This window comes from Xiphophorus maculatus, chromosome 11 (assembly GCF_002775205.1).
Source record: "Xiphophorus maculatus strain JP 163 A chromosome 11, X_maculatus-5.0-male, whole genome shotgun sequence".
Classification (NCBI taxonomy): Eukaryota; Metazoa; Chordata; class Actinopteri; order Cyprinodontiformes; family Poeciliidae; genus Xiphophorus; species Xiphophorus maculatus.
The window spans coordinates 27,681,216-27,698,601 of record NC_036453.1 but is presented as its reverse complement, the minus strand read 5'-3'; the positions used below and the strand labels follow the sequence as shown (position 1 = coordinate 27,698,601).

Genomic DNA, 17,386 nt, shown 5'->3' with positions numbered 1-17,386 from the left:
GTGTCACATTTCGCAATTGTATGATGTATTTTTGGGGTTTTTATTATGTAAAGCACTATGAACTGCCTTGTTACTGAAATGTGTTATACAAATAAGCTGGAAATAAACTTGTGTTGATCATTTCTCTCAAGCTAAGAGAGCTTCTGTGAAGTCGGAAGGAGCCGATTGTAAAAAAAATCAGTCATAATGTGCACACAAGTTGATATGAGAAATATGAGAAGGTTCAAATAGTCAATAGCATCTAAACTGGCCGGTTTGCTCTTCACTGATTTCAAAATGTTCCTCAAAACTTTATTATGCAACAAAAGAGACAAAACTGATGAAGAATCTTTAGTGCCTGGTGTGCTTTACTTACTATTTTTGGCTAAATGTCAGATGCTCTGGCAGCTGCCTGTAACTATTCCTCCTCCTATGAGTTTACCCTTTACACCTTCTGGTGCATAAATGTGCAATGATCTTTCCAAATGAACCAAAATACATCATTATGCAAGCATTAATTCTGTGTGCTTATCTGTTTATAAACACTAGGAGTGCATAAATTAATCCACCAATTATCTGTATTTTTAAAATGTAATCTAAATGCATTGCATTAGATTTTTTTCTAGGTCATGGGAATGTAACAGTCAACAATCAGGATGCTGTTGTTTCACTCATAGAAAGTGAACGTCTGACATGGAACGTGTTAAAAGCATAACGCACTTGTTTCCACTGAAGTCATGTTTGGACACTGTACACACCCTGCAGTAAGCGACTCCAAGAACACATGACAAGCAGGTTGCACAAGAACACACACACACACACACACACACACACACACACACACACACACACACACACACACACTAGGAACTGTACCGACATGCACCGTGTCGCCATTTTCCCAAGCTCAACTGCTTGCCCAAGATTCTCGGCCAAGAGAGTACACACCCCTCTCTGAGTTTTCTAAACAGACACATGCCAATAAATGTGTTCAAAGTCCGCTACTGCATGAGGAAAAACGGGTTTGGTGTCACAGATATTCTTGGAATACGTCCCTAGACGTGTTACAAGGGGAAGCGAATATTTTCTTTCGACGCGGTTGAATGGAGCTTTAATAATTTTTGCCTTGTTATGGCAGACGGCTGCACAGAGACACATAGCATGTCTGCTGACTGGCATGCGACACATCCACACAGGTAAGAGCACAGATTTCAAATCGTGCAGTTCCCCACCTTGTCGTCCAACCAGCACGCGGAAGGGGCGGGGTTTGACGCCGTCAATCACGCAGGAAGCGAAAGGGTTTGAATAGGGAGGGAGGGGGAGAATCCAATCCGGTTTGAGCTAGTTTTTCCTTCCAATGGAACAGTAAAGTCTCGCTGCGCTGTATTAGACTGTATTGGCACAGCTTTATCCAGAATATACCACTGTATTTTCTGTTTAATTTACTTTAATTCGGGTATTTTCCCCCCCCTTTTTTTAGTTAAAAAAAAAAACTCCCCACACAAACCAACAATGCCTAAAAGGAGCAAAGTGAGTAGACTGATATCTTTCATCCATTTAGTAATAAGGCTTTATTATAACACACTGTTGCAATCGTGAATTCGGCTGGTTTCGTGTTAGACTCGGAGCTGCTAAAATACTGTTGCAAACGCGTGTTTGGAGCGCGGAGCGATCGCGCTTGTAAAGCTGTAGTTTCGTTTGTGTGTAGTGGTTGCTTCTGTTGCATGGCTTGTTGTTCCTGCGTGCAGTGATTATCTTCATGCGAAGTGATTCCCGCTCCGCCTGCTCATCTTTCTCTCGATTTACAACATAATGTGCTTATGCCACAGCAGAATGTGCTGCTCCAGAGCCGTAGTAACGCAGCTTTAAGCCGTCTTGTTGTGTCAGAAAGAGCTGGGTCGGGCTACTGTATTGCTGGACAGCGTTTCTGCAGAGAAAGTTGGCGGCATATTGATTGTTTTCTCCGGGGGTCGACACGAAGTTTAATGGAGGGAAAACGACAGAATGATTAAAAGTGGAAGAATTGCATGTATCCGATTGGGTTAGCTTGATAACCGTTCTGGGTTATTTTGTGCGAACTTTTTTACACAACTAAAAGCTGTAATTCGACTTTAATTCGAAAATAAAAACGTTATTGGTTTGCCCGTTTGAACGTCATCGTGCGGCTGCCCTCATTTCTCTGCGAAAACTAATGTGCAGTCGGCAATCGTCGTGTTAACGCAGCGCTTCCCCGTGTTCAGGACGGCTCGGGCCACTCGGAGGTTATGCAATGGCGAGCCTCCGTCATCGTAGCGCTGCTCCTGTTGCTGGGGGTTCTAGCATATTCTGCTAGCAGCAGACCGACAGAGTCACCGAGCATCGCTGACTCTTTTCAAACTCCTGGCGGGAAGGTTCAGTTCAGCCACAGTCCCATTTATTACCAGAGAAAAGATGGAGGCGGGGTCCTCCCCTCTCCCCTCCTTGCTGAAGGCGAGCAGGAGCGGGATGAGCGCCACCGTGCGACGAAAAAAGTCAACTTCAAACTCGTCCACACTTCAGTATTTCTCCCTTCGCACTTTTCATGGGCTACCTTTCGCTGTTTATGCTGCGTTTGATTGGCGTCGAGAATATGAAAATGACGTCATGTCCAAAGCGAGCCGCGTGCCGGAAAACCAGTGAGGTTTGTGCTTTGTAATGGTGATACTCGTTAAAATAAACAAAAACCATTGATTTATTTTTGTTGTTCGAGTTTACACACCAAGGAAAGCTGTTCTCAGCGATACATATTGAGCAGCATTATGCGTAGTAAATGCTGATGGTTTATGCCAAAAGTTTTCACTACTTCTTCTTTCTTTTTTTTTTTTTTTTTTACATCCGCGGCAGTCATACTGGAACTAAACTCGTTCCTGAACCCCCAACTTTCCCTTTCTAAGGTTTGACTTCAATAAGCTATACAGTAATTCGTACTTGAAACTCAAAAATCCGACTTTGAATACACATAGAACGCACCATTCTTTCTATTGAAGTAGTTTCTCAAAGAGCTTTTTAGATTTACAAATCAATCCAAGATGCACTAATCACACTTTTACAGGCTGATGTAGATTTTGGTTTACCTGCTGCAATTTTGTTGCTTTTGATTTGCTTCAGTGATGAAATACAATAAATTTTGGCCACTGTTTTCACTTTCATTTGGATTTATAGGTGATAGATCTATAAATTTATCACCTATACTGAACAACAGCACAATTATTGCTGTATTTATAAAAACAATTATTGTATTTAAGTTGAATCTGTTGCATCATTTTATCCATTTAATTGATTAGTTTTATAATTAAGTCGATACTTTTTTCTTTTTTTACTTTGTATTGCCATTAGTGTATAGTAATAGTATAGCCATTAGTAATAATTGATTTATAATAATAAATCCAAAATTCATTTGGATTTATAGGTGATAAATCCAAATGAAAGTGAAGGGGTCACAAGATTATCCCCATTTGCACACCATCTGCCTTTATCTAATTGTCAACTCAAAGCAAAGTGCATAAAAGTTAATTGTGCTTGTTCATGAGTTTACATACATAAAGGAAGGGATTTGATTTTTTTTAATCATCAATTTGGGATGATCACAAAGCGATTGAAGGGTTATTATATTCAAAAATACTTTATTAATCCCAAAGGAAAACAAGATCTTAATTTTAAGCGATTTACAGTCAGCAGTCCCCTTTAGATTATTCTTTTATTTTTTGATTTGCATGCCTTGGTGATCATTTTAAAGCACATTTGTTATAAGAGTGTCATATTGGGCTGAAAAGAGATGTTGTCCTCATCTTTAATAAATAACTAATGTGAATATTCTAAATATTTACATCTTCTGAAAAGATGAAAATAAATATAACTAAAAGTTTTTATCCTTTTCTCTCTCTTCCCTCACAGGCAGCATCAGGAGGCGACTCGGCGGTAAGAATAAATCCCGACAACACAATTTGATGTAGGACTATAAAATGTTGGGGGGTATAAAACTACTGAAACAGTTTGTCCACCCACCCAGTAGGGGTCAGTAGCAACCCAGTTTGTCATGTCATTTGTCCTGCAAGAATCTTAAAAGTAATCAAACTGTGTGTTCTGTCCGCAGCCTAAGAGGAGATCTCTTAGGTTGAAAGATGTAAGTGCAGAAAAGTGCATCATCTCTCTCTTAAAATGTTTATGGCTGACAGTGCTGCAGTTAATTGTTTTATATATTTCTTTTCACAGAAACCTGCACCTGCAAAGGCAGAGGCCAAACCCAAGCCAAAGGTAGGTTTGAATTTTTATCTTTTACTTCTATGGGGCGGTGCCATTAATTCAAAATAGCTGATTTGCTTGATACTTTCTTTTGTAGAAGGGACCTGCTAAGGCCAAGAAAGCCAAGGAGGTGGAAAAGGCCAAGCCTGAGGAAAAAGCACCAGAGGCCCCAGCTGAAAACGGTGAAGCCAAAGCTGAGGAAGAGGTGAGGGTTTAAACTTTATTGACAAAACGCATTTCCTCTCGTCTGGGATGTTTCTAATCTGCATACTCTGTATTTCCAGGCTCCCGCTACGAACGCAGCCGATCAAAAAGATGAGGCAGCTGAATAACATCACTCCAGCTCTGTCTTACACCAGTGCTCCCTGTACCTCTTTTCTTGTACAATTCAGGGGAATATTTTTATCGACTATTTTCTAAATACAGGTTTTTTTAGTAGTTTGATTGTAGAGAACACTTTTTTTAAGACAAAAAACACCAATTTGGACACAGGGAAAAGAAGAAGAAAAAAAACAACAACTCATCAAGCCCCACAATTTTGCATCAGCGTAAATTTGCGGTCGTCGTTACTGTCGGAGGATTTTATTTCAGTTTTAAATGTGAAGGAGGGGAGGGTGTGGGGTGGGTTCGTGCGTCAAACATGGAAGCTTGACGAGCGGCGGCGGGGCTGGGGGGTAACAACTGGAAGAGCTTACCTGTGTGGAGTACATTCCATAAGCTTTATAAGGGAGGGCTTGTAGTGTGTGCTGGGGCGGGGGTGGATGTCACCGTACAACTCATTGTTTTCCTGTTTATATTGAAGAACAGTGTTTTAGAATGTTTGTAAGTTTTTTTCCTGTTTGGTTATTCTTGTATTCATGCAGTTTTCTTAACCAATCTAATCAATAAATCCTAATATTCCTAGTTCTGCAGCTCTCCCATTTGAAACTGTGCATCGCATGTGTTGTGTCTGTCGTGTGATAGCATCGCAATAAATTTGTATAGCTGCTGTGAAAAGACTTCTCAATCTGCAGTGTGTAACGGTACGTTGTAAGGATGGCGAAAAACGAATTTGTTCTTAGCCATGCTAAAGTAGGATTTACATTGACAAAACTACTGAGGCTGGCTTCTCTAAAGCCAACAGACAAACTGTACTTTCACACCAACAGTAGCCATATTTCCGTGGTTTCTGTATCAAAATCCACATGTGCAGTTTTTTTTTTTTAATTATTTGTCTAGAGTTGTACTTGTGTGATAATTGTTAAACCAATAAAACTCAGTTGGTAGCTGTTATGCTGTTTCATTCCACACAGTTGATGCAAATTGCAGCAGTGAAAAGCTCATCTCCTTTAAAAAATTTATTTTGAATTTAGCCGTAGCATTTAAGAGTTACTTATGATCAAAGAGAAAAGATTTGAGTTCTCTGGTGAAATATGTGGAGTCCAAATTCTACACTTTTATTTTTGTGTTTTCTTTGTAAGTAAAATAGGAATCTGAGAACTTTTGATATCATTTCCTATTGTTTGGGTGCATTTACAAAAGAAAAGTATCACTTGTATGCTTAAAAAAAACCATAGGTTGGTGAAATTGTCACACTTACTATAATTAAGGGTTAGTGTGGTGCTTTTGCAAATTGTGCCTCAAGAAAATTACATGAGGCCCATTTCAGGACCATGGACAGCTCCACAGTAGCTTGCAGCTTAAATAACTGCTTCTCATTTTGATGAATTGTTGCTTTCCATGGTATCACTAACTACATAAGGATTCAGTCAGAGTAAACAAGTGATGTTTATCCTTTTCCATCTTCCACTTTAATATTCTGAGAGTATATGAATCTAAGTCGGCATTTCAACACTCCATCCGTTCTCTATACTCAATTTTACTTGCAGGTTCACAGGAAGGCTAGGGTCTTATTTTCTCATACTTAACAAAACCTGGAAAACACACATTGATTTCTCCAGATTACGTACAAATCCCTGGAAATAAAAGGCAACAGTTTTATGTTTATGAGGAAAAATGAAAAACAAATCTTTAAAAATACAGATGAATAAAAGACTTGACATTTTGACTTTCAAAAAAATATGTATTTATCTCAAGTTTATTGTACCATCACAGAAAGACTGAAGGAATCTATGTAAAACTTCCATTTGAGATGAGTAGACCACCACACAGAGTGACACCTGTTCAGTAATAAAAAACTGAAATGATGACGTTTTCTGGGGTCAATTTAGCTGTTCTGAGCCAACATGCTTTGTTTCACAAAATAGGGATATTCAAGTATCACATAACAAGAAACACTAAATTAAATCAAATGTTTTCCATGTATCTGTTGAATGCTGAAGTTGGTATTGATGAAGTGAATGATGAAAGTGTTGAAAACACATTATGTAGCATAAACAGCTCCAATCACAAGTTGAGAAATAAACTTGGGATTCATGGACATGGATGCTCTGTTCAGTTTGGGCTTTTAAGTACTTGTTTAAAATTTTTTCCCTAAGGTAGATGATTATACAACTTTATTTATTTGTTATTTTGCGTTTTGTCGATATATTGACATTTATTACAGATTTTCTCTCTGAAAATTAAACAGACATGATGAAATACCCTAATATTGATGTTTGGTAAAATATTTCTTAGCAAGGTTCTCTTAAAACATTCTTTTGGTTTCATGACAAAACCCAGCCTTTAAATATAATTCATACACTTTTCTTTTATGTTGAGGTAGGGGCTTTTGGGAAAGCTGTTCAAAAACATTACATTTTGCTTTGCTTTAATTATTCAAGCACTAATTATTCCACAAAAAAAAAAAAGCTTTGATGAATCATTGTTCAAGTTTCACACACCTGGTTCAAGGGGTTCAAACGTCCGTCCGAAGTGGCTGGTGCCAGTTTCAGACACTTTGTTAGGCCAACATCCCCAAGAGACCCACTAACTAACAATTATCTTAGTAATCGATTATTCTGATAAGTAATCGAGTTAAAAAAAAAGGCACCTTCTGTAGATTTTTCATTTAACCACTTAAGCCTTTGTCATACAATACTAGAAACACATTAAAAGAGCTAAATAAACAAATAATTCAGTTCCTTTTTTAAATAAGAAAATAAACATCTTATTAGCTAAAAAGAATAACAGAATTCCTTTATTAAATCTAAACCTGGTGAAGCTAAATCTAAAAGCTGAAGAGTTTTGGCTAGCATATTTTATAGACATGTATATATAAATATAAATAGTACAGTTTTGGTTTAATTACTGCTTTAATCATTTAGTTATTTGACCAATTACTTAGTTAACAATTACTTCAATGCATTGAATCGATTAATTGTTTCAGCACTAATCCACTTATTGCATTGCATGAGTACTGCTGGCAGTAAAACAGACACACAGAATGACACTAGCACCACCGTGCTTCACAGGTGGTGCAGTGTCCTTAGGTTTGAGAAGCTGCATATTTCAGTCAAGTTAGAACGGGTCGGTTTCAGATCAGGCGCCCTGGTCTTCCTGGTGTTTGTAAATCTCATTGCAGTTCAACATTATTCATTCATTTCACCAAATAAATCAGTGAAAGCCCCAGATTAATCTGACATTCATCTCCACAATGGATCTAAACATTCGACTGAAATTTTGATGGTGTATAGCTACATTCTTTAGGTAATTAATGCAGTGAACAGCGCAAATGATTCATCTTGAGAAAGAAAACAACACATCAGTAAAGACATTCATGCTAGAGTGGCTTCCTTTAGAGTGCATCATACATCCAGAGATCTGTCCAGAAGCTTGTGAATAAAACTAATCGACTGCATGCTGGTGCTGGTGAAGATTAAATCTGTGTAAGTGACAATTTCATTACAAATATAAAGTGATAAAATTACAGCCCCCCTGAGTACCTACAAATTTAGAATGGAAAGATCTTCAGATTAATTTGTGTTTGACATTAGTTTGTATAATAAAGCTCCTATTAAATCACTGTGCTGTACTGTGTGAATAGTTCACCCCCCCAAAAATATGCACTAGTCCATTTTCTCTGCGATTCGTCCCATTTTGGTGCGCATGTTGCGCACAAGGAAGAACGCAATGGTGGTGATGCCCATTATGACTTCGGCTACCCAGAAGGCCGTGTCCCAGCTGTGCTGCTTGGCAACAGTGCTGAAGGGAAGCCCTGCCATGAAAGCCCCCACTGTGACAAATACAAAGACACTTCAGTTACATGAAAGAGTTTCGTTAATATACGTCATTTCTGGTCATGTGACCCAGCAGCTTACCGTTTGCCATCAGTGCGACGACGGCGTGAGACGTTCCACAGAAATTGGAAGGAGCACTTTCGCTTGCTATCACTCCGTACAAGGCGATTGGTCCATAAGAAGAAAACCCAAACATGGCACCAAGGAAGAGAATCCAAATCTGTCAGTGAAACCAACATTAGGAACTCATCAGTCCACTGATGTGCCAAGTAAGCCTGTTGCAATTAATTAATCACAAATTAAAATTAGCTTGATCATTTAAATTCTAATGATTAATATTTTTTGAAGGGCAAACTTGTTTAGAGAAATCATAACTCATTTTATGTATAGTTTCAGTTTTAAGTGTTTTTTATTTTCGTTTAAGTCACTGTTTTTGGTTGCTGTGTTTTATTTCGGATATTTTAAATACCTTGCAGTTCCAGTGTTACATGTTCTTTACAAGAGTTTGCTGTTCTTTGAGAGGACATCTGGCATTATTATGGCATTATCAATATATTACTGAAGAACTGTCTCAAAAACAACAATATTATTATTTATCACAACAACGTTTGGGACAATTTATTGTTCAGCAAAATGTGTTACTGTGACAGGCTTAGTGATACTGGTACAGACATACCATCAAACACTTGCAGCCATGGCAACATCAAAAGGTGGCTTAAAGTATTAGCTTTGTGCTGATTGCACGAAATACTTTTCCGATTATTGATTGGTAAAAAATGACTGAAAACCATATAGTCCATACAGCCTTCGGTTTTCTGTAGGTATGATCAAAAACTAGCCTGGTAAAAAACAGCCACTTCTTCTATGCTTTACTTTGGATGGATTGTCTGAACCCTCAGCTATTCAGAAACAATTGCTTGCTGGAGACATGGACTCTATTTAAGTTTTAAACAATTGGATCTGATTTTACCTAATCACTAACTTTTGGAATTGACACTTAAAATTCTACTGGAGAAATTGAGCTTAATGGGAGAAATCCCAGACAAGGCACTGAAAGGAAATGAGAATTGAGCAGAATTGGATAGTAAAGTTAATCATAAACAAGGTAAAAAATTTCAGAATTTACCTCTTTCTCTGAGACTCCAAGTAGAACAGACACCGGATGGATGACCTGGACCCACAAAGGAGCTTCCTGAACAAAAATATTTTTTCAAGCTGACTTGTGTTGATTATAAATATTTTAAATTATGTCATCATGCATTAGACTTACCTTTGGTACTTCAGGTGTGATGGTCACTCTGAACAGATACATGGACACATACATGCCAGCCATCATGAGAATGAGCAGGCCATGACGAGGGTTGCCATGAATGCTCAAGCCTTTCTGAGGAAACACAACAAGAAGACATTTCAACAAGAGCAGCACTGAAACCACAAGCCCCGTCGTTAGTGGTACTTACACGGGCTACGGCTCTATCCGAGATGAAACCTGCTGAAAGGCTGCCGACAAACCCCCCGACCTCCAGTGCACTCATGTAGGTGCTGCCTGTTGGCGACAGAGCCTCGGTCAGCACCAGTTAGGTTAAACTAACAATCAAAGATGGGGCAAGAAATGGGAAAGCGCACCCATGAGAGCAGTTTGGCCTTTCTCCTGCATGAGGAATAGCTGCCCCCAGTCAGTGGCTGCCGTCTTCACCCCAAAAACAACCAAGTAGCCCAGAGAGAGGACCCACAGGAAGGGAGAGAGGAGAAATTCGCTCAGAGTGCTCTCACTGTTGCCTGCAGAGCATATAACCAAGAGGTAAGCTCTCTGTAAAACATCTTAGTTACACCTTCTGGACGTCTCCATCTATATTCTGTGGAACTGTATTTTAAGAGTAACACAAGCTGTGTTTCCATTAACCAGAGAAATGCACAATTGAAATTACAAAAATACATTCACTTAATGGAAACAAGGCAATTTTGAAAAAACACACGTTTTTCGATAAAATGTTTTTGTGCCAGGAAGACATTCAACAGGTGGTGGTTTATCAGCCTTATCGAAATAGATCTATATCATAAAACTGCAATGGAGGGGCGTGCCACGGTGGCGTAGGGGATAGCACGACCCATATTTGGAGGTCTTAAGCCCTCGACGCGGACATCGTGGGTTCGACTCCTGGACCCGGCAATCCTTGCCGCATGTCTTCCCCCCTGCACTTCCCCCTTTCCTGTCAGCCTATCGTCATATAAGGGACACTAGAGCCCACAAAAAGACCCTCTGGAGGGGTATAAAAAAGATATTTAAAAAAATAAATAACTGCAATGGAAACAATTTTTTTACCCGGCTGCAATTGAATGGTATTTCTGGTGAAAACCATGAGGAAGATGACAGGAAGTAGCAGGAGGATCATAGTTTTTCTTTGTTTTTGGACAATGAGCCGCTGGCTCCACCAGAGCTCTCACAGCGTCGTCAGGGGATGAGCGCTTGAGCCAATGGTGGATTATAAATATATCTCATGTAACTCTTTACATCTGTCATGATTTTTTATGACTCATCGAATGGAAAAGCTTATTCGTGTGTGATGTTAATTTAATTTCTTATTTAAGGGAAACACCAGAATATCAACAAAAGATTTGCACATTTGTAAAGGAAAAACAGCTTATGTGTTTTGCTTACCTCCTTTCACACCCTTTTTAGCTGCAGCTTCGATGCTGGGAAGGCCCACGTCCTTCGGCTCATTCTTTATGAATACCAGACAAACCAATGAGAAAGCAGCACAGAACACACCAGACATGGCCAGAATCGTCCTCCAGTCGTAATACTGCAGGAGCACCGTGACCATGAGCGGGCCGAGACTTCCAGCCAGGTTCATGCTGCAGGACAGTACAGACCACCATGTTCCAAACTGGGACGGCTCATACCACTGGCGGGGAGGAGACGCAGAGAGATGTTAAAATTTCTTCAGATCTAACCTAGAACATTTATTTTTGAAGCAAATGTTGAAGTTAGGCAAAAAAATACAGAAGTTTAATACATTATACCGGATAATTTGCTTCTTTACGACAGTGGAGGAGGTTTGTCTGTAGAAATGCATCGCTCCCAGTCAAAAAACAAAAAAAATATAAATAAAAACAATCAAACCCTGGAAGAGGGTTTAGTGCCACTAGTCATGCCTGTGTATGCTTTGCTTAATTAATGGTGGAGAAATGACTTAGCGTTACAAGAAAACTATTTATCAAGCATCATAGGTGACCATGCTAGCTAGCTTAAGTAATTATGGCAGGCTGCGTTGTGGGAAACTAGCTGTAGGGAGTGTGCAGCATGTTCACAAGCGTGATCGGCAGCACTAAGACCTTGCTCCTGGCTCTGATTGGTTGTTTATGGCTCAGCGGTATATTTCTGCAGATGACAGTAGAACCACGGGAGAAGGCAGAGGAGCTTGATTTTTTTCACAGATCATCTGCTTCATACTACATGATGCATGTCATGATATAGCAACAGTTTTAATAAATAGCATATTTGTATATTTTTCTGTAAAAGTTATATACTGCAGCTTTAAAGAGACAGAACTGTGTAAAATCGATTTGAGATTTGCATAAGAAATTCCCTGTACAGGAGATGGTAAACATGAGGAAGAAGGTGCTCTGTCTGCTTATTTGAGACCAAAATATTACTTTTTAAGCTGCATACATAATAGTTACTATGGAGGAAAACTAACAAAGCATCACCCTGAAACCACCAGCTTCACAGTGAAACCTGTGCTGCTGCTGCTGTGAAACCCGGTGACAGCAACAGCATGTTTCACTGTGGGATGTTTTCTTCAGTGGGCACAGGAAAACTGGCCAGACATTTGTGGCGTTGAATACAGGACAATCCTGGACAAAATTTTTTTTAGAATCAGTAAAAGATTAAAGACAGGGGTGGAGGTTCACCATCCAGCAGGTGAACAACCAGAGCCAGAGCTACAATAACTTAGATCCGACCCTATTCATGTATTAGAATGGCCTAGTTAAAGTCCAAATTCTAATCCAACTGAGAATATGTGTAAAGACTTGAAAATTGCTGTTCAAAGATGTTCTTTATTCTAACTGACTGAGCATGAGCTAAATGAAGATTGGCAAAAAAAAAAATTTCAATCTCTAAAGCCGCTGTGAATATAGTGAAATGTGTTCCCATGAAGTATTATCAAATCATAATCTGCTGTTTAGATTAGATTTCTAATATAACCTGCCAAGAGTATAAACCACGGAAAGAACTGAACCTTTTTCCTGACACTGAAACCACAGGATTGAGCCTGAAATTACCTCACTAAATCACTAATCCCACTCCATACAATTGACCTTTGAACTGCGGGTTCAGGTAGCAGTTCCTATAGGCTGCTGCTGCAGTGAAGCCATGCCCTTATGAATATGGACAGCATTATCCTGGCACCGACTTGCTAAGAAAATCAGAGCAGCTGTTGCCAAGATGCTATCTAGCTAAAATCATCCTTCCTTGAACAGATTCACTGTTTAAAAGGCTTTTTTCTTTCATTTCATTGCTCCAAGAGAAAAAGCAGGATGAAATAAGAGCCATATGCCCCCAGGCAGTAACTCAGTTACAAGGCAGCTATGAAAGCCCCTTGCACAGCATACCCAGTAAAGCTCTAGTAACCTGAGAAACTGCTGGGAATACGCCTAAGGTACAGTAGCCACAGACTTATTTAACACCATGTTGATCCATAGCGTCGACTTCAGCTTAGCTGTCCTGCACAGTTAGAGCTGCTAAATATATTTGCACACAAAACTGGGGGAAGACGCCTTTCAGCAAATTTGGTCTTTTCTGGAGATCTATTTAGAATGATCTATAAATACACTGTCCTGTAATCTGACCCCCCCACCACATGCTGAACACATGCCAACAAATTGTTTTTTGCTGCTTCAGTCATTCAAATCCACGAGTCATTTCTAACAATATGATCCATTTGTTTTCTTGAAAAGACAAACACCTGGAGATGTCTAATTAATATTCAGACCTACCAGGAGTTAAAAATATGCATGGAAGAAATCCAGCAGCTATTTATAGATGAGACCTTAGAAGATTATTAGGTAATCCTTTAATTTCTCAAACTGCTGCCGGCTTTCCTGCTTTCGTCCTGGACAATCAACACTTCATACAGGAGGCTGAGATCAGCTCAAACCAAACACAGCGGCCCCGCTCCTAAATGTCAGCACTGCTTCGTGCCTACAGGCCGCGGTCTCTCCAAATATAATCCACAATTAACATGCTGGTGTATATACAGCTGAGACTTCAAACGTATTTTTCTCAGCAGGCGGCGTCTCCGGACAGACAACAGGCATCATAAACAGCCTGCAAGCTTCAAAATGTTGGACTTGTCAAGTTTCGAATTCAAAAATACGTACCTGATCCCAGAGGGAAATTAAATGTTGCTATAACTCATAGTAGTTCAAAATTCTTCAAAGAGTTGAAGATAATGATGGCTGTGGGCAGGGAAGATCTCCTGTAGCGATCTGTACTACAGCAAACTTGAAGAAGCCTCTGACTGAAGTCACTCTGTTTTTCTAAGACAGTCTCATGAAGTAGACAGTGAGGGTTTTCCACAATTCTCTTAATTTCTTTGTTTACATTTATATTCAATGTGAAGATGAATAGATTTTTTACAAAAAAGCTCCAAGAAAGAAGACACCAGCAGTTTGAAGCTACTTAACCCGACAGGAAACTGGGAGCAGCTGATTAGTTCAATTATATTCAGGAAGACTTGTAAATCCCAGAGAGAAATTAAACAAACCACCAATTAGGCTCTCAAAACCTCACAGTTACAGGAAAACCATTATCTGCTGTCATCGGTGGTGCTAACTAGCCTTAGCATTCATGACAGGCTTTGCTGATGGGGAGAAACTTTATCGTAGTCGAGAGCAAGGAGGGGATGGAAGCAGTTGTGAGCAGCATCTTCACGGCCATGATTGACATTGCTAAGACCCTCCTCCTGGCTCTGATTGGTTGTTTCTTGTTAGAACTGGAAGCACTGGGAGAAGGCAGAGGAGAACCATTTTTTCACAGATTATCTGTCATATACCATACTGTCATAGTGACAAGTTCAACATGTAAGTAGAAATATATTTTTATAAAAGTTACATACTGCAGCTTTAAGCTCAATTTAAATTGAGATGCTACACTTAAACATGATGTTTGTGTTCAAATTGGAGACACTTGATACAGAAGTGGTAACCAAAGGTGCTACGACTTATTACGTTTGGGGAGAAATAATATTTCCCCATAAGGCCAGATTGTTTTTTGATAGCTTTGTTTATTCCCTTAATAAATTAAATCATTTAAAGTTGCATTTTGCATTTAATCCGTTTGTGTTTATCATTCAATTAGCTTAATGATCTGAAACATTTAACATGATTTTTTTTTTAAAAGAAAAGTATTTGGCATTGTAACCTTTACACATTTCTTAATATGACGTATCTAAATACTTGCTGTTGGTGGTTGAGACAATGGTGGAATTTCAGTGCATTAAATGTATAGAAGAAAAGAATCTGGGCTGATCAAGAAAGAAAAAGGGTCAAATTCCAGTCTCTAGTTGACAGATTACTGCATTTCTATTTCTACCCACTGGTGTTCATTGCAGAAAAATCCCAAGAGATTCTTACAAATCAAAACATGTTCATATGAGTCAATGTTGTGCCAACAAAGCTACACCCAAATCAGACCAAATCCTCTTGCTTCTTAAGCTGATTAACAGTTTTTTCTCAATCAGTGTACTTTTAGCATTTCCTTACTTTACATTGTCTAAATGTAAGGCAATAATGCCAACATAAGTCCAATGGAAATGAGCTAATGGCTCTCAGACCTGTGATTTATGATCCGACAGGCAGGATAATATTACCTTCCGAAGCACCTTCCCACATGGGGGCCACCCACAGCCCTGTCCCAGGCCGTTGATGAACCAGAGCAGGGAGAACATGGACACAGTTGAAGACCAAGAGAAGGCCACGTTGATGCCTCCGACCAAGAAGAGGCCGATGGAGAAAAGCCAGCGGGCGCTAATCTGATCCGACAGCACGCCGCTGATGAACTTACTGATGGCGTAGGCCATGGTTTGACTGCTGGTGATCATACCTGCAGAGGAAAAACAAAATAGTGCCTGTTGAAGCAACAAACTGGTTCTTCAAGGCACATATTTAATTAGCTGTGTGGACTTCTTAACAGATGAGGGTGAAAAAATCTTTAAATTACTTCTAACAACCGAGACGTTTAGACTGCCATCACCACTTGATCCGTTCACTGGTTAACAAGTATTTAACTGAATGTCGAGAAACTTTATACAACTTTATAGTGCAATACGATATCACTGGTCAATCTATCCGCCAAATTCTTATATTTGTTTTGTGTTGTATTTATATTTATTTATATTCTTATATTCTATATTCTTATTCCTTGTTTTTTGCATAATTTAAGGTTTTTCTTACATAATTTAAGGTTTTGGTTACTCACATTTAGTGTGTACCTTAGTATTTAATTTGTATTTTTGTATTGTTTTGCACTTTTGCTCACTGTGTGTTATCTTTGTTTTTTGCTTGAAAGCTGCTGGTAATTTCAATTTCCTGAGGGAGTCTTCCCAAGGGATCAATAAAGTACAAGTCTAAGTCTAAGTCTAAGTCTAGGTCAACCTTCCTTCATTATTCAAGAAAACCTGAATCTGCAAAATTATAAGTGAAAATTACAACATAATTAATTGTAATTAATCCATTCTGACTATTCAGTCTTTCTCTCTGATCTTTATGATTATGGAGGGATAAATTTAATGTGTAGCTATCTGTTGTACAAATAAAAAAAATAACCAAAAAAGATAGCTAAATTATTTGCAAACAGATTTTTAATACAAGGATTTGAAAAATGTGTAGCCTACTCAATACTGATCTAAACAGTCCTTTGTTAGACTATTTGGATGATCAGATCAGAGAGTAACTTTACTATAAATTAAAGAAGTGCCAATTCAATAATTACTTATTAATCCCAAAGAAAAATTAAATGTTGTCATAACTCATATCATCCAAGTATCTTCAAATAGTTGTTGTGCATGGTGATGCTGTGGGCAGGAAGGACCTTCAGTAGCAGTCAGTCTTGCAACACATCTGAAGAGGCCTCTGACTAAAGACTGTGAAATATTCAAATATTTTCAATAAAAAATCTGATTTTTTCTATTTATTTGGTGCACATAAACTAGCAACTCCTACTATTTTTTCCTATGAACATATAAAGTAACAACTACTTCTTATTGTTTAGGAAAACTCAGAGATTGCAGAGTCCGACATATGCTTAGATGCATAAATGGGTATAATTTCTTTATTTTCTATATAAGGCACTTTTTTTCTTTTGTATGTTATGATATTTAAAAAAAATAAAAGAACAACCAGAATTGGAAAGGAAGAAAAGCTCATCAGTCCTAAAAATGTTAAGTGTAGCAGCTAACTGTAACAATAGCCACATAAAAGTAGTAATAGTTGCCAGCGTAAAAGTAATCGGTACTTACCCAAGTCATCTTTGTCCAGTTCTATCTCCTCCATCACAGACGGCATAACAAAAGAGAATGTCTTCCTGTTAAAGAAATACAGTGAGTAGCCAGTGAACATGCACAGGAAGATGACCACACGGTAGTAACCGTAGCCTGTGGCCGCCATGATTACAGTCAACTGATCAAAATGTAACGTATTAAAAGCCTTTTTCTAGCCCTGTATTTGGGTCCTCTGGCCTTTAAATCATAGCCAGCAAAAGACAAAGTAGCAAGCTGTAGCATCCGCCAGGCAGTCGAGGTGGAGGGTTTTCCATAAGCAGAACTCCTTGCTGCCTTGAAGCTCTGTAGGTCTGAGAGCGTTGCTTGTGTGCTAGAAGGAAGGACAGCGGAGGGAAACCTCACACCAGCCTGGAAATGAGAACATACCAAACATGATGTAAGCGAGAAGCAGCCACACTGAGCAGTGGTTCAGTGCACCAGACAGAA

The 17,386-nt window shown here is 38.9% G+C and overlaps 2 protein-coding genes across 4 annotated transcripts; one reads left to right on the top strand and one right to left on the bottom strand.

The window, feature by feature from the left end:
- Nucleotides 1-1,141: 1,141 nt before the first annotated feature.
- On the top strand, nucleotides 1,142-5,509 carry LOC102216855 (non-histone chromosomal protein HMG-14B-like). Of its 3 annotated transcripts, XM_023342182.1 has the most exons (7): nucleotides 1,142-1,175; nucleotides 2,842-2,891; nucleotides 3,892-3,915; nucleotides 4,091-4,120; nucleotides 4,210-4,251; nucleotides 4,337-4,444; nucleotides 4,524-5,509. In XM_023342182.1, exons 1-7 carry the CDS (start codon nucleotides 1,157-1,159, stop codon nucleotides 4,569-4,571), a joined length of 321 nt encoding a protein of 106 aa, XP_023197950.1. In that variant the 5' UTR covers nucleotides 1,142-1,156; the 3' UTR covers nucleotides 4,572-5,509. The 3 variants fall into 3 exon arrangements, with proteins under 3 accessions (XP_023197950.1, XP_005806740.1, XP_023197949.1); XM_005806683.3 differs by lacking the exons at nucleotides 1,142-1,175; nucleotides 2,842-2,891 and adding an exon at nucleotides 1,294-1,509; XM_023342181.1 differs by lacking the exon at nucleotides 1,142-1,175 and having other exon boundaries at nucleotides 2,766-2,891.
- Nucleotides 5,510-7,255: 1,746 nt separating this feature from the next.
- On the bottom strand, nucleotides 7,256-17,329 carry LOC102216421 (glucose-6-phosphate exchanger SLC37A4-like). The gene is made up of 9 exons (XM_005806681.2): nucleotides 16,919-17,329; nucleotides 15,272-15,504; nucleotides 11,056-11,302; nucleotides 10,023-10,175; nucleotides 9,857-9,942; nucleotides 9,667-9,780; nucleotides 9,523-9,588; nucleotides 8,478-8,616; nucleotides 7,256-8,392 (listed from the first exon to the last, which is right to left on the bottom strand). Exons 1-9 carry the CDS (start codon nucleotides 17,064-17,066, stop codon nucleotides 8,226-8,228), a joined length of 1,353 nt encoding a protein of 450 aa, XP_005806738.2. The 5' UTR covers nucleotides 17,067-17,329; the 3' UTR covers nucleotides 7,256-8,225.
- Nucleotides 17,330-17,386: the final 57 nt, after the last annotated feature.

What these genes read in the sequence shown, in the direction of transcription:
- LOC102216855 (XM_023342181.1), top strand. Translation starts at nt 2,781, where the DNA reads ATGCCAAAAGTTTTCACTACTTCTTCTTTCTTTTTTTTTTTTTTTTTT. An exon ending in GATCTCTTAGGTTGAAAGAT is followed by an intron (nt 4,121 to 4,209) that starts GTAAGTGCAGAA and finishes TTCTTTTCACAG; the next exon opens with AAACCTGCACCTGCAAAGGC. An exon ending in AAGCCAAAGCTGAGGAAGAG is followed by an intron (nt 4,445 to 4,523) that starts GTGAGGGTTTAA and finishes CTGTATTTCCAG; the next exon opens with GCTCCCGCTACGAACGCAGC.
- LOC102216421 (XM_005806681.2), bottom strand. Translation starts at nt 17,066, where the DNA reads ATGGCGGCCACAGGCTACGGTTACTACCGTGTGGTCATCTTCCTGTGC. An exon ending in CGGATAGAGCCGTAGCCCGT is followed by an intron (nt 9,781 to 9,856) that starts GTAAGTACCACT and finishes GTGTTTCCTCAG; the next exon opens with AAAGGCTTGAGCATTCATGG. An exon ending in TTGGAGTCTCAGAGAAAGAG is followed by an intron (nt 8,617 to 9,522) that starts GTAAATTCTGAA and finishes TTTCACTGACAG; the next exon opens with ATTTGGATTCTCTTCCTTGG.